The sequence below is a fragment of the Scophthalmus maximus genome, chromosome 10, assembly GCF_022379125.1.
Source record: "Scophthalmus maximus strain ysfricsl-2021 chromosome 10, ASM2237912v1, whole genome shotgun sequence".
Lineage (NCBI taxonomy): Eukaryota > Metazoa > Chordata > Actinopteri > Pleuronectiformes > Scophthalmidae > Scophthalmus > Scophthalmus maximus.
Genome location: NC_061524.1, coordinates 7904533 through 7919311, shown reverse-complemented (window position 1 = coordinate 7919311; position 14779 = coordinate 7904533). Strand labels below are relative to the sequence as shown.

Here is a 14779-nt window from a genome sequence, read left to right as displayed (position 1 = left end):
TCCAATTCCGTGTTATGACAGGATGGAGGAGGGCAGAGCAGGGAGAACACCAAAATAGCATCATCTGATCTTTCTTTCATAAACTTTTCCACTCCTGCAGCAACGCACTGGAACAGACTTTGGCAGGGGAAGAAACACAAAATCAAGCTGTCAGATGAAGTATTTGGTCACAGCATCAGCTGCTGGAGCTTCTCCCAATAAAACTGGAGCTGAAACACCGGGGGGTGGACACACGGCGAAGACGTGACATTTAGAATGAAGCCGTTCTCACGTTGTTAGCTTCCTCCATCCCAGCCTCTTGTCAACACAGCATCACTCGTGGGATCACACATTTGCACTACTATTGCCAACACTATAAATACACACCCTGAATGCTCAATTACATTATTCAGTTAGGGAATTCACTACCATCAGCCATGTGACTAAAAGCTAAATATAGTTTCCAGGGTGTATGCTGCCTGCAGTAACATCCTAACATGTTTCCAAGGGATGCAGACACTATATATAATAGCCACCGATTACAAAATGCCTGGTGCAGTGTGTGCACAGCTTCCAGGTTTGAGGAAGTGCTCCCATTTTTTTTCCTTGCTCCGTTCTATCTTTAGAGATTTAAATATGCCAGCTCAGTGGGTTCGGGCGGTGATTGCCTGAGCTAATGAGCTGTCAGTGGACTGGAGAGGGAGAAATGGAGGGACCGATTGAAGCGATGAAAACATACGTTGGAAGACCGAACCCACAAGCAGGGGGGGAATTCGTAGCAGTCCATTGCGTCACGACATGGTCATCTAAGCTTGGCGGACAAGAGGTGTGAGTAATCAAAAGCCGAGCGGTTGTAATCAAATGGAAACCGATGCTAGTGGCCAGTGTTTACTGCGGTGAGGCATGGACCATCGTGAGGGTTATATGAGCTGGGGAGAGCAACACATCTTCAGCAATAAAGGGGAGCTGGATAGTTGGATAGTTTGATTTTAATAGTTTGGCTTCATGCAACAGAGTTTTCCACTCAGTCTCATCCAGTTACTGAGATCACATAACAGACAAGCGCACTCAAATCACACCTTATAGTTTGTTTTCTCTGGACTGAATCGTAGTGGAAGGCCAGAAAACATCCCTGACAGACGTGGTAGAGGTCCGGGGAGGTGGGAGATGTTAAGTGAAGCACGATGGATGCATTCACATGAATATGAAGACTAGGGCGGTAGCTTGCAGTCAGCACTTGAGCATTGTGTTAATTTTTCTCAAGCATTAATTTAGATGTCCAAGCTTTTCATTTTGGATCCGTTTCTTGTACAGTAGACCACATTAACACTGTAAGAGGTAAACCTCCATCCTATACCTTTATCCTGACATGGGGCGGTTATCGGTGACACCCTAGTCTAGCCAGCACGGCTTCCACCAGTTAAAACAAACCAGTACTCAAAGGACAACACTCCATATCCCTCATAACATGTTTGATGTGAACATGCGCACATACTGAAAGTCCACCATCAACCTCTGTCTGTTCTGCACGTTGGTGAAACTGGCTTGGTGGAGAAAAACTCGACCCAATTCACACACATTCGTTTATTTATTCTGCTTTGGCCTAACTTCACTGTAGTAGCCATTGGTGGAGGTGGCAGTGTCAGTTTACTGTCAATGGGGAATCACTAATGGCCATAACTATGACGAACTGTGTATTATATGGTGACTTTGGAGGAGGATGGGAATTGAGAACTGTTTCCAAATTGTCCTGAGCATCAGAATCATACGCCTCTGGGCTTTTCTATTCCTTTTATGTATGCCGGCATTGCTTTTTATGAAAGCTGCAAAATTGCAAAGCAATGACACCCCATTTGTGTGTCTATGCTGCTAGAAACTTGCAACAAGAAGGAGTGACGGTGGTCAGGAAGGATCCCGTCATCAGCACGACGGCTTCATTTCACGAACAACTGTCTTTTGTAATATCTGTACATTTTTCAACTGAGGTCGCAAAACACCAGGAATAAGCAGAAATGGGAACAAACAAACACGGGAGAGGTCAGTGTTTGCTGCCATAATTAGATTCACAGGGGGATGGTTCAGCGGGCCAACAGTGGAAAAAGACAGAGGCTCCAGGATGACTGTTCATCTTCTGCTTTAGATGTTGCTCAAACAATAACTGGAGACAGGGAAAATTTGAATCCCCTAAGTGAGAGAACGAGGCTTACCCAGGCAGAATACCCGTCATTAACACCAAGTCGTTGGTTTTAGTCACCGTACACAGGCCACGAGTGCATCTCACAAACCGTTATTATAAGGGTTATGGTTATTTTCCATATGAATAAGTGACGCCGTGAGGTCAGAAACCCTTGGCGTTAAAAAAAAGGAAAACATGGAAATTTAACTGTAAGACAGCATCTTGGACCACAGCTCTGCGTGGCTTAATAGTTTATATAATAATAATAGTGACAGGTAGAATGATTACAGCTGCTCAAAAGCAACTTTGGCTACTGAGAGCTGCTCATTGATCTATTATTAGAGGTTTCTTCAACCCGTAACACAAAGAAATGACGACTTTTAAGACAGAGGAATCTTTGAAGGCTTTACTTACATTTGCTAAACTTGTGGATACCTTTTGCTTCACTGATTATATAGAAAATACCGATTTTTTTTGGCAGCAAGTTTGAATCTAAACGGACCAGATAGAAATTAAATGTATTTGATATCTGAGAAGAAGAAAGCAAACTTGTGTAGCTTTGCTCAACGGCCGGCAGTGCTGCTACAGTTTATAACAACAATAATTGTAAATGCAAAAACGCAGCACATGTAGCAGACATCGACTAAAAGCTGATTCAACATTGTCAATCACACAACAGCGTTTATCTTAGGTTTCTTCTTAGCTAATATTAGAAAGACCAAGTGAGGCTGTAACAGCTAAACGGGGTTTGCGTTTTATTGCTCACAAATTCTACTTTTCATCTGTGCACTTGGGCTTCCAAAAGTGTTCACACACAGAACCATTCAGCCAGGTCATTTGAGTTGTGACGGGCAGAGGGAAGTTTTCACAAAGCACATTTTCCATCCAGAAATCAAACTCTATGGGATGATATGGAAATATACCTCCAATTTTTTTCCAAGGCCCGCTGCGTATCATATTAGATTTTTGTTGGCTCTGGGTCAGGCTACTTGCCGCCACAACACACCATCTTCTCGTCTACGACAGAACCTAATAGTGGAATGTCCATTAAGAAGCGGTCCACAAAGACTTCATTCAACCCGTGTACGCATCATAAGGGGGTGCCAACACACTGCAGACTAAAGATAGCCTCAAATATGACCAACACACCCACTCACAGAGGGAAACGTGCTCCTATGTGCGTTTTGGCTCCGTCTGTTAGAAGTCTGGTGGAGGAGAGAAAAAAATAATCCACAGAACACCCATAGTGTGTGGCGCTTGTAAGAAAGAGGCTATTTATAGGCTTACTCCAGTGAGGGAGACTGACTCTTCCCTCATGTTTTAGATCGGCACTTCACACGGGTGAGAGGCGGGAGGACGAGGGGGGAACCCTGTATTGACACAACACTGAAACTGACACACAGTGTTTGAGCTTGAAGCATTTAATTGGAACAGTTGCACTTTCCGCTACATTTTTTTGTGCCACTAGGTTCCAATCTACAAAACATGATAACAACGCCCACCGATACATTCACCAGTCGGCACAGGAACTCCTTGGGACGCCTGACATACACCGAACATGATGCGTTTGCCTGTTCTTCTGCCGAGAGAGGGTGAATGGCTTTTGTCGAGAGTCACTACCTGAATGCTGCTTGTTCTCGTGATGGTGCAAATTGAAGTTAGAAAAAGGCTACACTCACAGCTGGTGCTGGTGTTATCCATACAACAAACTACTTTAGGACGCTTCCTTGTGTGGATAGTGCAGAGGAAGACCTGAGATGAATGAGAAAACCCTAACAGACAGGTGTAAAACATCAGCTGTGACACCGTGTGTTGCAGGAATCCTCCCAAGTGATGCAGCGGCTGTAAACAAAACCACTGATTTAAGTTAAGTGGCCACCAATATTTGCAAACTCCCTGTTGATTTGTGCTTCCTTGTCCCATGTTCACTACAATTTGGTTTTTCATTGCCCTGATGCACATCGGCCTTAAACGGTGAGTGTGCTCCCTGCGGAGGGTGCATCTCAATGTTTGCCTCAAGTTACAGGCTGGATCATAGGAGACAATCAGCTGAGGATGAGCACTCACTCATCTTTACATTGTCAGGTAAAAAAAAGAAAATGAGAGGGAAAAGGTGGGTCAGTACATGCTGCAGAAAACACAACCAGCACAGACACCAGCCGTGTGTCTTCTTCGTGGTGGTGAGAGGCCCCGTGTGTGTGACGGGTGAGAGTGTACAGGTGTTGGGGTTAAGGCTTGACACACACACACACACACACACACGAGTCGTGACCAGGTGAGACGTTAGGAACATGACACGAAGATGGAGGCGGGACAGCACAGACATTAGTTGGGAACAGGCAGCGGTGACAGACAGTGTTGGTCAGTGGGGAAACTCACATCCTCGAACAGGGATCCGACGTTGGCCGTCACCAGCAGTATTCCTGTGCCTTGCGCCGCTGTCAGCTTCCCTGCCATGGTTCTCTCTCGCAGGTGGGTCGGAGGGGGGGGGGGCCGGGGGGGGGGGCAGAGACCAGAAAAACACGATAAAAGTAAAACTCGCAGGAGCCGGCGAATGCCTGGCGAAGGAACCGGTTACAACGCTGCGAGTGTGCGACTGGCGCCGGGGTTGAGGCGGCTCGGCTGGAGCATATTTTTTTGCTTTTGCAGTAGAAGGGTCCGTTGGCGGCGGCGGCGGCTGAACGGCGGTTAGCGTGCTGCGTTCTCGTGCTACTTTTTCACCCTCGGCGCCATCGTAAAAAAAAGTTTCCGTTTTTTTTAATCCACGGCGAGTGCCCGAGGTGTCTGGTTCATTTTCTGCCGCGAGTGTTCGCCCCCGTCGCTCCGCAGCGCAGTGAAGAAGTGTCCCCTCCTGGAGCAGGACTCTCCGCCAGGACCACTGCCGTCGACGTTCGGACACGATAGGCTGGAGTCCTTCGCTGCTCTGACGTCACCGCGCCAATGGAAACACGGGGCTGCCTTAAAGGGCCAGCGCACCGTAAACACGGCAGCCCCGGCACCGGCGAGACACGGCGTCCATTATCGGACACGACAGGGCTACCCCCATTGACTGTGTATATTTTTTTAAAAATCGACCTATTCACAAGCGGGTGAGGTCGAATTGTCAAATTGGCTTAGGGCGTTTCCTAAATCTTGTCGTGACCCGGAAGTGTTTGATCAGCAGCCATGATAAGAGCTGTTTGGATTCTCTAAATGCATAGGAAAGGAGCTTCAATGCTTCCTTTCCTATCACCTTTTGCATAGTAAAAGGAGATATAGACGCCCCACAATTCATTGCGGCAGCGCTATTTCACGTGAATGTAAACGATTCAATCCGAAGTAGAAGAAGAAGAAGAAGTAGAAGAGTATGAATATGACCCAGAAGAGACGCACGTCATTGTGTAAGATACTGTTGCATATGAATCATTTTCTTCTGATTTCACACGGTGGTAATACACACTGAAGAATGCTGGATGGAGCCGCTCCGGAAAGTAAAGGCTATGAGAAAGTCCATAAATGGTGTATTCTCTTGAATGACCAGCAGAGGGTGACTGCACCAGTTGCAAAAATAAATCAATTTCTATAGAGAAAACGTCCCTACTTCTAACTTGATTTATAACATCAGCAAACCTTTTTCTGAAGAGTTTATAGTCTCAATCATAAATTTAAAGTCTTCCTCAATACAGCACAATGTTCATTTTGTCAATTATGATCCCATTTAGAGTAAAATAGACAATGCAGCACATATGCATTTGGGGTGTGGTGATACCATGTGATTGACAGCTGGTTCCGTCCAATGGCTGCAGGTTGCAGGTGTAGGGGGAGGTGCAGTGGATGATCAGTCAGGCCCACCCCTCACTCCTCCAAATATGGTTACTTTTAAAAATAAAAAAACAAGATGGCGCTGTCCAAAATGCTAAACATAAACCAATGGGTGACATCACGGTGGGCTGATACACAGTGGACGTTGTTGCATCTTAAGTTTCTTTTAAAATTGAATAACAGTCAGGCTTAAACTAGTTTAATTTACAGCTTCAAAGTGTGGAGTAATTCTTTTTATCACCTCCAAGTGCACAGAGATGAACCTTGCCTTGCTTACTACTGAGGTACTTCACTGAGTTTAGACATGTGAGCATAATCATAGACCCTGTGCCAGGTGTAATTAAGTTGTAAGACAAGTTTAGTGGCAGAGTGAATATGTTTACAAAAAGGTTTTTACAAAGAGAATTACAAAAGACGTGGCGGAGACTGGGAGTCTTGTTGTCACATTCAGAATGAAAAACAAAATGGGCACATTCATTGAGACTGGATCCATGCAACTGCGATCAACTGGACAGGTTACAGCTGTCCTCTGCTGGTTAGAGATGCAGATCGAGTCTGTTTCAGTTTAAAGATTTTTCAGTGCAAAGGTTTTGACAAAAAAAACCTTAAATATTGTTTGTAGATTAAGAGCACATACAGAGAGTTACATATCCTAAAGAGACTTTGAAGTTTTAAAGCTGCAGTGAGAGATTTTTGACCCCTAGAGGACGGAGAGACAAAACAAACACATGGCAAATATGCATTTACACCAATTTTTTTAAATAATTTAAACACATGATCTTAAGGGCATGGTGGCAAATGCATTTAGGACGTGATCCTATCCAAATCCACTTTTGGTAGTTTAACAAAAAAACATCTGAAAGCTATTTCCCATTCTGTTTAAAAGCCAGGTGTGACCTTGATTGGTTGACTGCTGGTATAATGGCCCATTTGCCAGGTTAAGAATCCACACAACGTATTCTGCCTATTGTACTACAACACATTAACCTATTCTTGCAGTCTTGATAATGCTCCCTGTAAATAACAAGGAAATACTTCTTGGGACCAGGATTTTGTTTGTCAAAAGCGCAATCTCTCCCCGATGCCTCAAGATAGCAATGTGCCAAAATATCACACCTCATTTTAATACCAACACACCCATGGCTGCTCAGATAAGAGCTGGTGCATTTACTATTTAAAACAATGGGTGTTAGACAGGGGAAAGTACAACTGCCTCTGCCTGAATCTAGTGGAGACGTTTGAATTGGCACCTCTTTGCAAATAAGGTTTAATGTTCATACATAATTATAAAGCATGTTAACATATGTTAATGTATGTTTGCAAAGTATTTGTTACATATTTATTGAAAACAGAGCAATGTGGACATCCCATTTCTCTTTAGGTTGCTAGATGCTCCACATTATCTATATGCACAGGGCAGGTAGTGTAAAATTGATCCTGTGAGTTCGGAGCAAAGGAAAAGTATTTTAAATTATCTAAAATGGGTTTATGGAAACTACACACCAAAGCTGTGAGGAGAAAAGGGCTGAAAACTGCAAAGCGCTTTAGCTTAAGTCATTGATCTATAGTGGGCTCAGCATTACTAGAAACTAAATCAAATTACAGAGTAATTTACAGACTAAATTAAAGAGTGATGTGATTCATTGCTAATATTAAAAGGAGATGCTTAATGCATCTTTAATGTGTACCACAGACCTTTGAGCTACCAGAGTGCTCCCTAAGGATATGCGGGGTAAATGGCTCAGTTTTAAAACACGCTAAGGACAAAACCACAATTCACTGCAGACACAGTAGTTAACTGATAGGGTGACATATGCCTTTTCACAGCAGATGTTTGACATGTCACTGTAGGAAACATGTAAATAATTAAACAAATGAATTGTGCATGCTGGCTAATTGTCATACTAGCATCCCTTACTCGTATACTTAATTTCAATGGAGCCAATGTCATAATTTGATTAGTAACACGTAATATATGATGACACATCTTTCCAAAATGTCTGCTGTGAACATGTCCAGTTACGTAAACACTCTAATTGCATTCACAACTGGAAAATAAGGGTTCAAGAGGAAATGGTGTGATTTTTGTAAGCGTGGATATACGTTGTTGTCATCGTTACTATCATCATCATTTGCTCACATCAGGTTTGACAAGAGGCTCAGCCATCTGGCGAATGCCTAACAGCAGATAGCTCTCTCACTAATACATGTATCTGGGTTCAATCAGCAGCCCTTGGCCGGCAGCTGAAATCACCCTGACCTGACGCACATTCCCTCGCATGTTGTGCTACAGAGTTTATACTGTAATTGCCATTTCCATTACGTGTTTGAGATCCTTGCATAGATCTAGACGTCCTTCGCCAAACGTGGATACGCACTCTTTGATATGAAGATTTCCTGTTTTGGTTTTGGCAGGCAGATCTTGGAAAATGTGATATTATGTAGGACTGGAAAGCAAATCAGAGTGCATGACTGGATTTTTCCCGAGGGTGCCCGGAGACACAACCAAAGCCCATGTGTAATGGATTATTGTGAATGAGAATGGATTATATTGGCCTATTCCTATAGCATCACAGAACCTGTTTGTTGACAACATCTTGCTCAGCCAGTATTATCTCACCTGTTTACTGACAAAAGGCTTAGAACTGAACTGGAAAAACACATATAACCTCATCTGAAAATTGACTGTCAAGTGTGAGCTTAGACTAAACACACGACTATAGAAAGTACAGATCAAATGGATTTTAACCCTAAAATATGTGCAGGAATATCAGTCAGCAGACAATTGCATGCAAATTCTGTGGAGAGAAAAATTATCCGTCATGTGGCTTTGTGTCACTGTTCAACTTCTGAGACCGAACATCTGGCAAAAACACAGCGTGACTCCTCTGCATCATTAACAGATCGCCATGTATTAATTTCAGACATGCTTCTCACACAGCATGACGTCACCTCCCCCTGATGGTTTTGAGGGAGCCTGGGACTGGAAATGGCCCACCCCGGTTAAAGGCAGTCTGAGGTCAACGGCTTGGAGCAGGCAGTTGACAATGAGCTCCTGTTCCTAAGGCGACCGATGAGGTAAAGGAATCAGCGTCAGAATTAACTTCATTGAGTCAGTTCAATTGATATCTCGGCGTCATCAGTTCTGATATATTGTATCATTTGTGTGAATTGTACATTCAGGAAGTGTTCAGCTGTGCACAGACGACAGGAGGGAAGGCTGGTGAGAATCAAACGACTTAAGGATGGCTCATGCAGCTATTTGTCAACAACATCAGGCGTGCGTGTGTGTGTGTGTGTGTGTGTGTGTGTGTGTGTTTGTGTGCATGCGTGTCTGTGAGGAGAGAAAATATGTGTGATTCTCATGTTGTGATTGTGTTTGCATGTTTGCATGGGTATATGTTTATTCATGTGGTGTCTCACCGTGTTCTGTTTGTGTGAACAAGATATGCCATTCAGACACATGACGAGAATAATGATAACATTCAAAGGGAAGAAGTCGGTGCCAGTGCTATTGTGTGTGTGTGTGTGTGTGTGTGTGTGTGTGTGTGTGTGTGTATGTGTGTGCGTGTGCAACTGTGCGTGTGCGTGTGCGTGTGCGTGTGCATGTGTGCGTGTGTGCATGAACAGAGCTTTAATTAAACATGGGTCAGGCCGTCCTTGACAACAATCCAAACTAGATAATGTCTCCTTTTTTGCAGAATGTACTCGTCACTGTCACAGTTAACGGAGTACATCAGAATAATGTAAACAGTGCGAAGTGTACCGGAACATTCTTAGTCTGACTGACTAATGTTGATCATAGAGTTAACATTGTGCTAGTGCATATGCTTACAGTTAGTCGTGCCGGGTCTGGATGACTGAGAGTCAATAGTGCAGCTCAGGAGGAGGCTGAAAGAAGATAAAGTACAAGAAGAAGGAAAAAAACATCAGCGGTGTCCTTAATAGGCAGAAGAAGACAAAGGGAAAGGCGAGACGGAGGATGAGGAAAATGAAGTTGGCACCTCACCACAAGCAGAGCTCAGCAGGCCCAGCATGCAGAGAAACAGTGGGACATTTTGAAAAGAGGCACAGTGAAACTCAGACGCCTCTTAAAATGTTTGCATCCACATTGTTGACATTGTGACTTGTTGCACTCGCTCGGTCTGGTTGAGCTGACTGTGCGCCTGTCGTCGAGGGTTTGCTTACCTGGCAACCCCGGTAAGATGAGGAGACCGGCACCAATCTCTACAGTAAATGATTGGAGCCGGTGGCAGCCGCTAGTTAGCTTAGCATAGGGACAGGAAGGGGAATGAAACAGCTGCACCTTCTCTATCCAAATGTAACAACGATGAGTCAATATGAACTTCTATTGCTAAAAAAAGAAAAAAGGAAAAATGAAAATCCTAAATGTTAAAAAGAAATGTTGTGGTTGTGTGTTGGAAGGTTATAAGGTGTACATTAGTAAGCGTTAAAGGTTTTTTCATGATTGTTTCAACCATGCTTCCAGGCTAAATGCTAACCGTCCCCATGCTCTTGCTTCACAGTAACAGTGCGTGTTGCGCAGACACGAGGACAGCATCCCTCTCCTCATCTAATCCAATGCAAGGCAGCAAATTCACATGTTTCCCCAAATTTGCACAGCACTCCCTCAAAATGACACATTCACAGAAATGTTCAAATTCCCCTGCGACGGTATCCCAGATGCCATCTATCTGCCAAGGCCCCGTACACCTCCAACACTTATCGTCCCGCTAATCTTGGAAGGGAGCGCCAGTGGAAATGGCCCTAAATATAACCGGACAAATATGTGTGGAGGTCTGTGTGCACAGAGATAACCACACAGGTAATGTGTTCCATGAGGGTCTGTAAATACTACACTGTTAGCTCTAGGCAGGATATCCCACAGGGGAAACATAAGGCGGGTAATGAAATGTGTGTGTGAGTGCGTGTGTGTGTGTGTGTGTGCGCGTGCGTGTGTGTCCACTGCTGAAACAAAAAAAAGATCTATGCTCTGACCAGAGGCCCCTCCTCCTCCTCCTCCTCCTCCTCCTCCTCTCTGGGTAATGGAAAAAATTATGTTGGAATTCCAGACTGCGAGCAAGTATGTGCACTTTGACCCCGATCTCCCCACTGCTTAAATTCGCTAATCTAAAAATAGGCAAACCTGGAAATAATCTGGCTTTCTCATGGCTCCAAAGGAGCAGGGATTCAGCCGTCGGATTTCGGACTGGGGCCGACGTGAAGTTTAATCTTCCGCTGCGGCCGGGAGTCGGCCATGTAAACCTGATGTATGTGTCCCGAGGGAGCCAGCGTTGTTAGCATGGGAATTTACCAGAGAAAACAGTTTCATTAGTTAGAAGGGAGGTCTGTGTGCTCTCTTGAGCTGTGAGGATCGGAGAGGTTGTGTGGACAAAGTCTTATCTCTGTCTCATCCCTGGGAAAACGCATGTCTCCCTGATGTAGTTCCATTTCATTTGAACAGCACGTGTTCCTATATGTTGTTTGAACAAAACTATAGTCTGTTTCACCCGAGGATGTACACAATCTAAGCTGTCCTTTTTTTGTGGTTAGACCATATCAGACACAATTTCAGTAGTTTAAAACATGTTTAGAAGGGATGCAGACAATGTAAATGGCCTTACATTGTGTTTTCTTTCATTTGTGACCCACAAACAGCAACATTGGTTTCATGCAGTGTGACTTTCACTGCTATATTTGTTTTATCTTTCTCAACGTACTGTATAAGCCTGCAAGATTGTTAAAAGGATTTGATTCCACATTGACTGACTATTTGAGATCAATGCAATTGTTTATTCATTCTCTTGATTTACACCTTGCTGGTATTTGATTTGTTGGTGATGTGATGTTCCTCAGCCAAGTGGCCTCAGACAAGTGGGCTTGGCACAGAAAGGTCGGCGGTTCCAGTTCCTGGACCAGCAGGAAGAAATGTGGTAACTTGGGCAGAGTGAGTCCACGGTGCATTTCCCTTCCTTTAACATTCAATGGCTGAAATACTCTAAGACAATGGGCCTAACCACTAAACAGCCTAAGCATGTTCCTCTATCAGATGTAAGCGCTGTAATGTAACAGTTGTATCAATGGTGGACAAAGTATATATATATATATATATATATATATATATATATAACGATCTTGATCTTGGGTATCGTATATATTTCTGGTAGCAAAAATAACTTCAGAAAGACGATCTTCCAACTCCAACATGAATTTCTTCGGTTACAAAAAGAAAACGAGCACCTCGGTCTAAAGGACCCCTCCTCACTCAGCTGTCCACGTGGCCTCCTCTTACTGGGATTTCAGCCCTTCTCCACCAATGGGGTTCTGTCCCTCGCTCTTTCTGAGGAGGACAACCAATCCAAGCGTTGTATCCAAAAGCTACAATAGTCTCGCTGCGGACGTGATCAGTTCAACAGTGGCCAGAAACCAAATTTTCTCTTTCCAGCGTATCTATATTAGCTTATTGACAAAATGTTGACTACCAGATCCACTTACCAGCTATTTTGTCACACTAAGAACAACACGTATTGACAGTTGTTCTTTCATATTAAAAGAGTTTTCTTTGTTTTTCAGTAAAAGGAATCTACTCGGTTGGAGATGGAGCTTTCACTATGTGGCCTTGGTGTGCAGCTTCAGTCACATGAGTTGATTAAGCTGCAGATAAAGCTAGTAAGTGAACGTTGAGTTAAAAAAAATGTTCCCCCTTTTTTTTTGGCAGAGCTGGATAAAATATTAAAAACAACTACCTCATTTTTGGCCAACACCGTTCCATCAAATTGAAGCATTATTCGTTGTATATAAAAACTTTCCGTACAACGTGCTGTGCAGGTAGTGTTGCTTTGGATTCTCTTCCATTAATGCCTTTTCTCATTTGTGCTTATTTGAAGTGAATGCACTGAGATTACGGTTGAAACATAATGTCCACCACACAAAAACCCAAGCACACAAAGTGGACACACACAGGGCCATGAAGTTAACCCTGTCGCGCTACTTCAGTGGGGTCAGTTCTCAAAGTCAGCCTTTTGTGCCGGGACTGTGCCCTTAAATCCCTGGCATGCTTCTCCACCTCCCTCTCTCGCCCGGGGAGACTCCCACTGTGAGGGACCGTATTTTGGAGCTCCCACAGGGGTTCTTTATAATATCACCACATACTAATTTATCCTCCCTTACCAATTAATTTGGAACACATTATTCTACTGGGACAAAGGTCAGTTATTCTCAGAAAGAGGCTGCTGATGGCCTCGATCCTTTTTAGTTCAAGTGGGACCGACTGGTGAGACTGTCCCCGCTTCAACTCGTTGCTCACACTATTTCCAGAACATTTCTGGTGATGTAACTTTGAAATTAAGTGAACCTTTTACTTTATACAGACAAAAGAAACACTCAACACGCTGCAAACTCAATAATCAGTTTTTAAACTGATAAAACAAATATGCCAAAAAACAGTTGGTTATTTACTCGAACAGCAGACATGGGGCAACATTAGCATTTATTTGGACTTTGGACTTTGGAGGGTCACTCAGTGTTGAATGTATGAAATATCTTAACAAGACTCGGTTCCCTTCAACTGCAGAAATGTTATACCGTCTTTTATGTCAGCAACGTTCATCTTCTGATCCGTTCATCAGCGCTCCCATCATCCTACACTTACAACAGACATGAGCCCCGGGTCCTCACGGCACCATGATCCGGCCCTGGGCTGAATTACTTAAAGCTTATTATCACCTTTCAAATCAAACACGTAACATCTCCTCCTCTTCTCTTCTCTATTAATTTCCCCTCGTGCCCTTTCGTATCATAATGATGCCACACACTGATATTGCAGGTTCGTCCCCAAATCTGTTTATCATGGAGCGTGTGCCAGGATGATTCTCCCTGTATTACTGCCATCTAGAGGTGACACTCACACACTCACACACACACTCACACTCACACACACTCACACACACACTCACACACTCACACACACACTCACACACTTACACAAACACACACACACAGACACGCACACACACACACTTACACAAACACACACAAACACACACACACACACACACACACACACACACACACAAACACACAGGACTCCATGATTTCTATTAAAAAGCCAAACTAATTGACTGATGATGATCCTCTGTCACAAGCCGGACCTTATCAATGGCAACATTTCCTGCAGTAAACAGGGTCGATACTCAGAATCACTGATGCATCACACGACTAAAAACAACACAAACAACAGAGGAGATTTGCCAGGGTCATGGATCAGCTCTCCGACCAATTATTCACACCATGGCTGGCTAGATGTCAAGCCAATGACCTGATTCAGATTTCTTGTGAGGAGATGACTGTACTAAATATAAACCGATGGGATTTGGCCCATTTTCCTTTTCGTTTGTTTTGATTCTTTTTTTTTCTTCTTTCTGTTGGTTGCTTGACAAACACAAAGCTCTTAAAGGTGCTGACAACAGTCCTGTGTGTTTCTAGGAAACGGCCGCCGCCAAAATGGGAAACAAGCCTCTCTGTGTGCTGCTCTCCAGAGCCTTATGTAAATGTCCCTGGCAGAGTGGGGCTTAATTGACATCGACTGGTGTGCCTCGGCCCAGACTGGAAATGATGAGACTGTTCCACCTTGTGACCAACAGATGTTTGCTCTCAGATCATGACTGAGTGAAGACGTGTAGATGCACAAACTGGCTCGAGGCACCCGACTGTACTGTAAGTGAGACTGCATGCTGCTCCTCATTACACACATTAGGGGCAGAGGTGAAAGTCTGAAATCCTCTTTCTAACTGCAGGTTGATGTCAACATGATAATGGGAACAG

The 14779-nt window shown here is 43.9% G+C and overlaps 1 protein-coding gene across 2 annotated transcripts in view; it reads right to left on the bottom strand.

Moving 5' to 3' along the window:
* The window catches only part of LOC118283723 (inositol polyphosphate-5-phosphatase A), a 123196-nt gene extending 118134 nt beyond the window's left edge, over positions 1-5062 (bottom strand). The window contains exon 1 of one of the 2 annotated variants that reach the window (XM_035606009.2): positions 4535-5062. In XM_035606009.2, the coding sequence (XP_035461902.1) occupies positions 4535-4612 (78 nt within the window). In that variant the 5' untranslated portion in view covers positions 4613-5062. The remainder of the gene's footprint in view (positions 1-4534) is intronic. The other variant, XM_035606008.2, reaches the window with a different exon arrangement.
* Positions 5063-14779: the final 9717 nt, after the last annotated feature.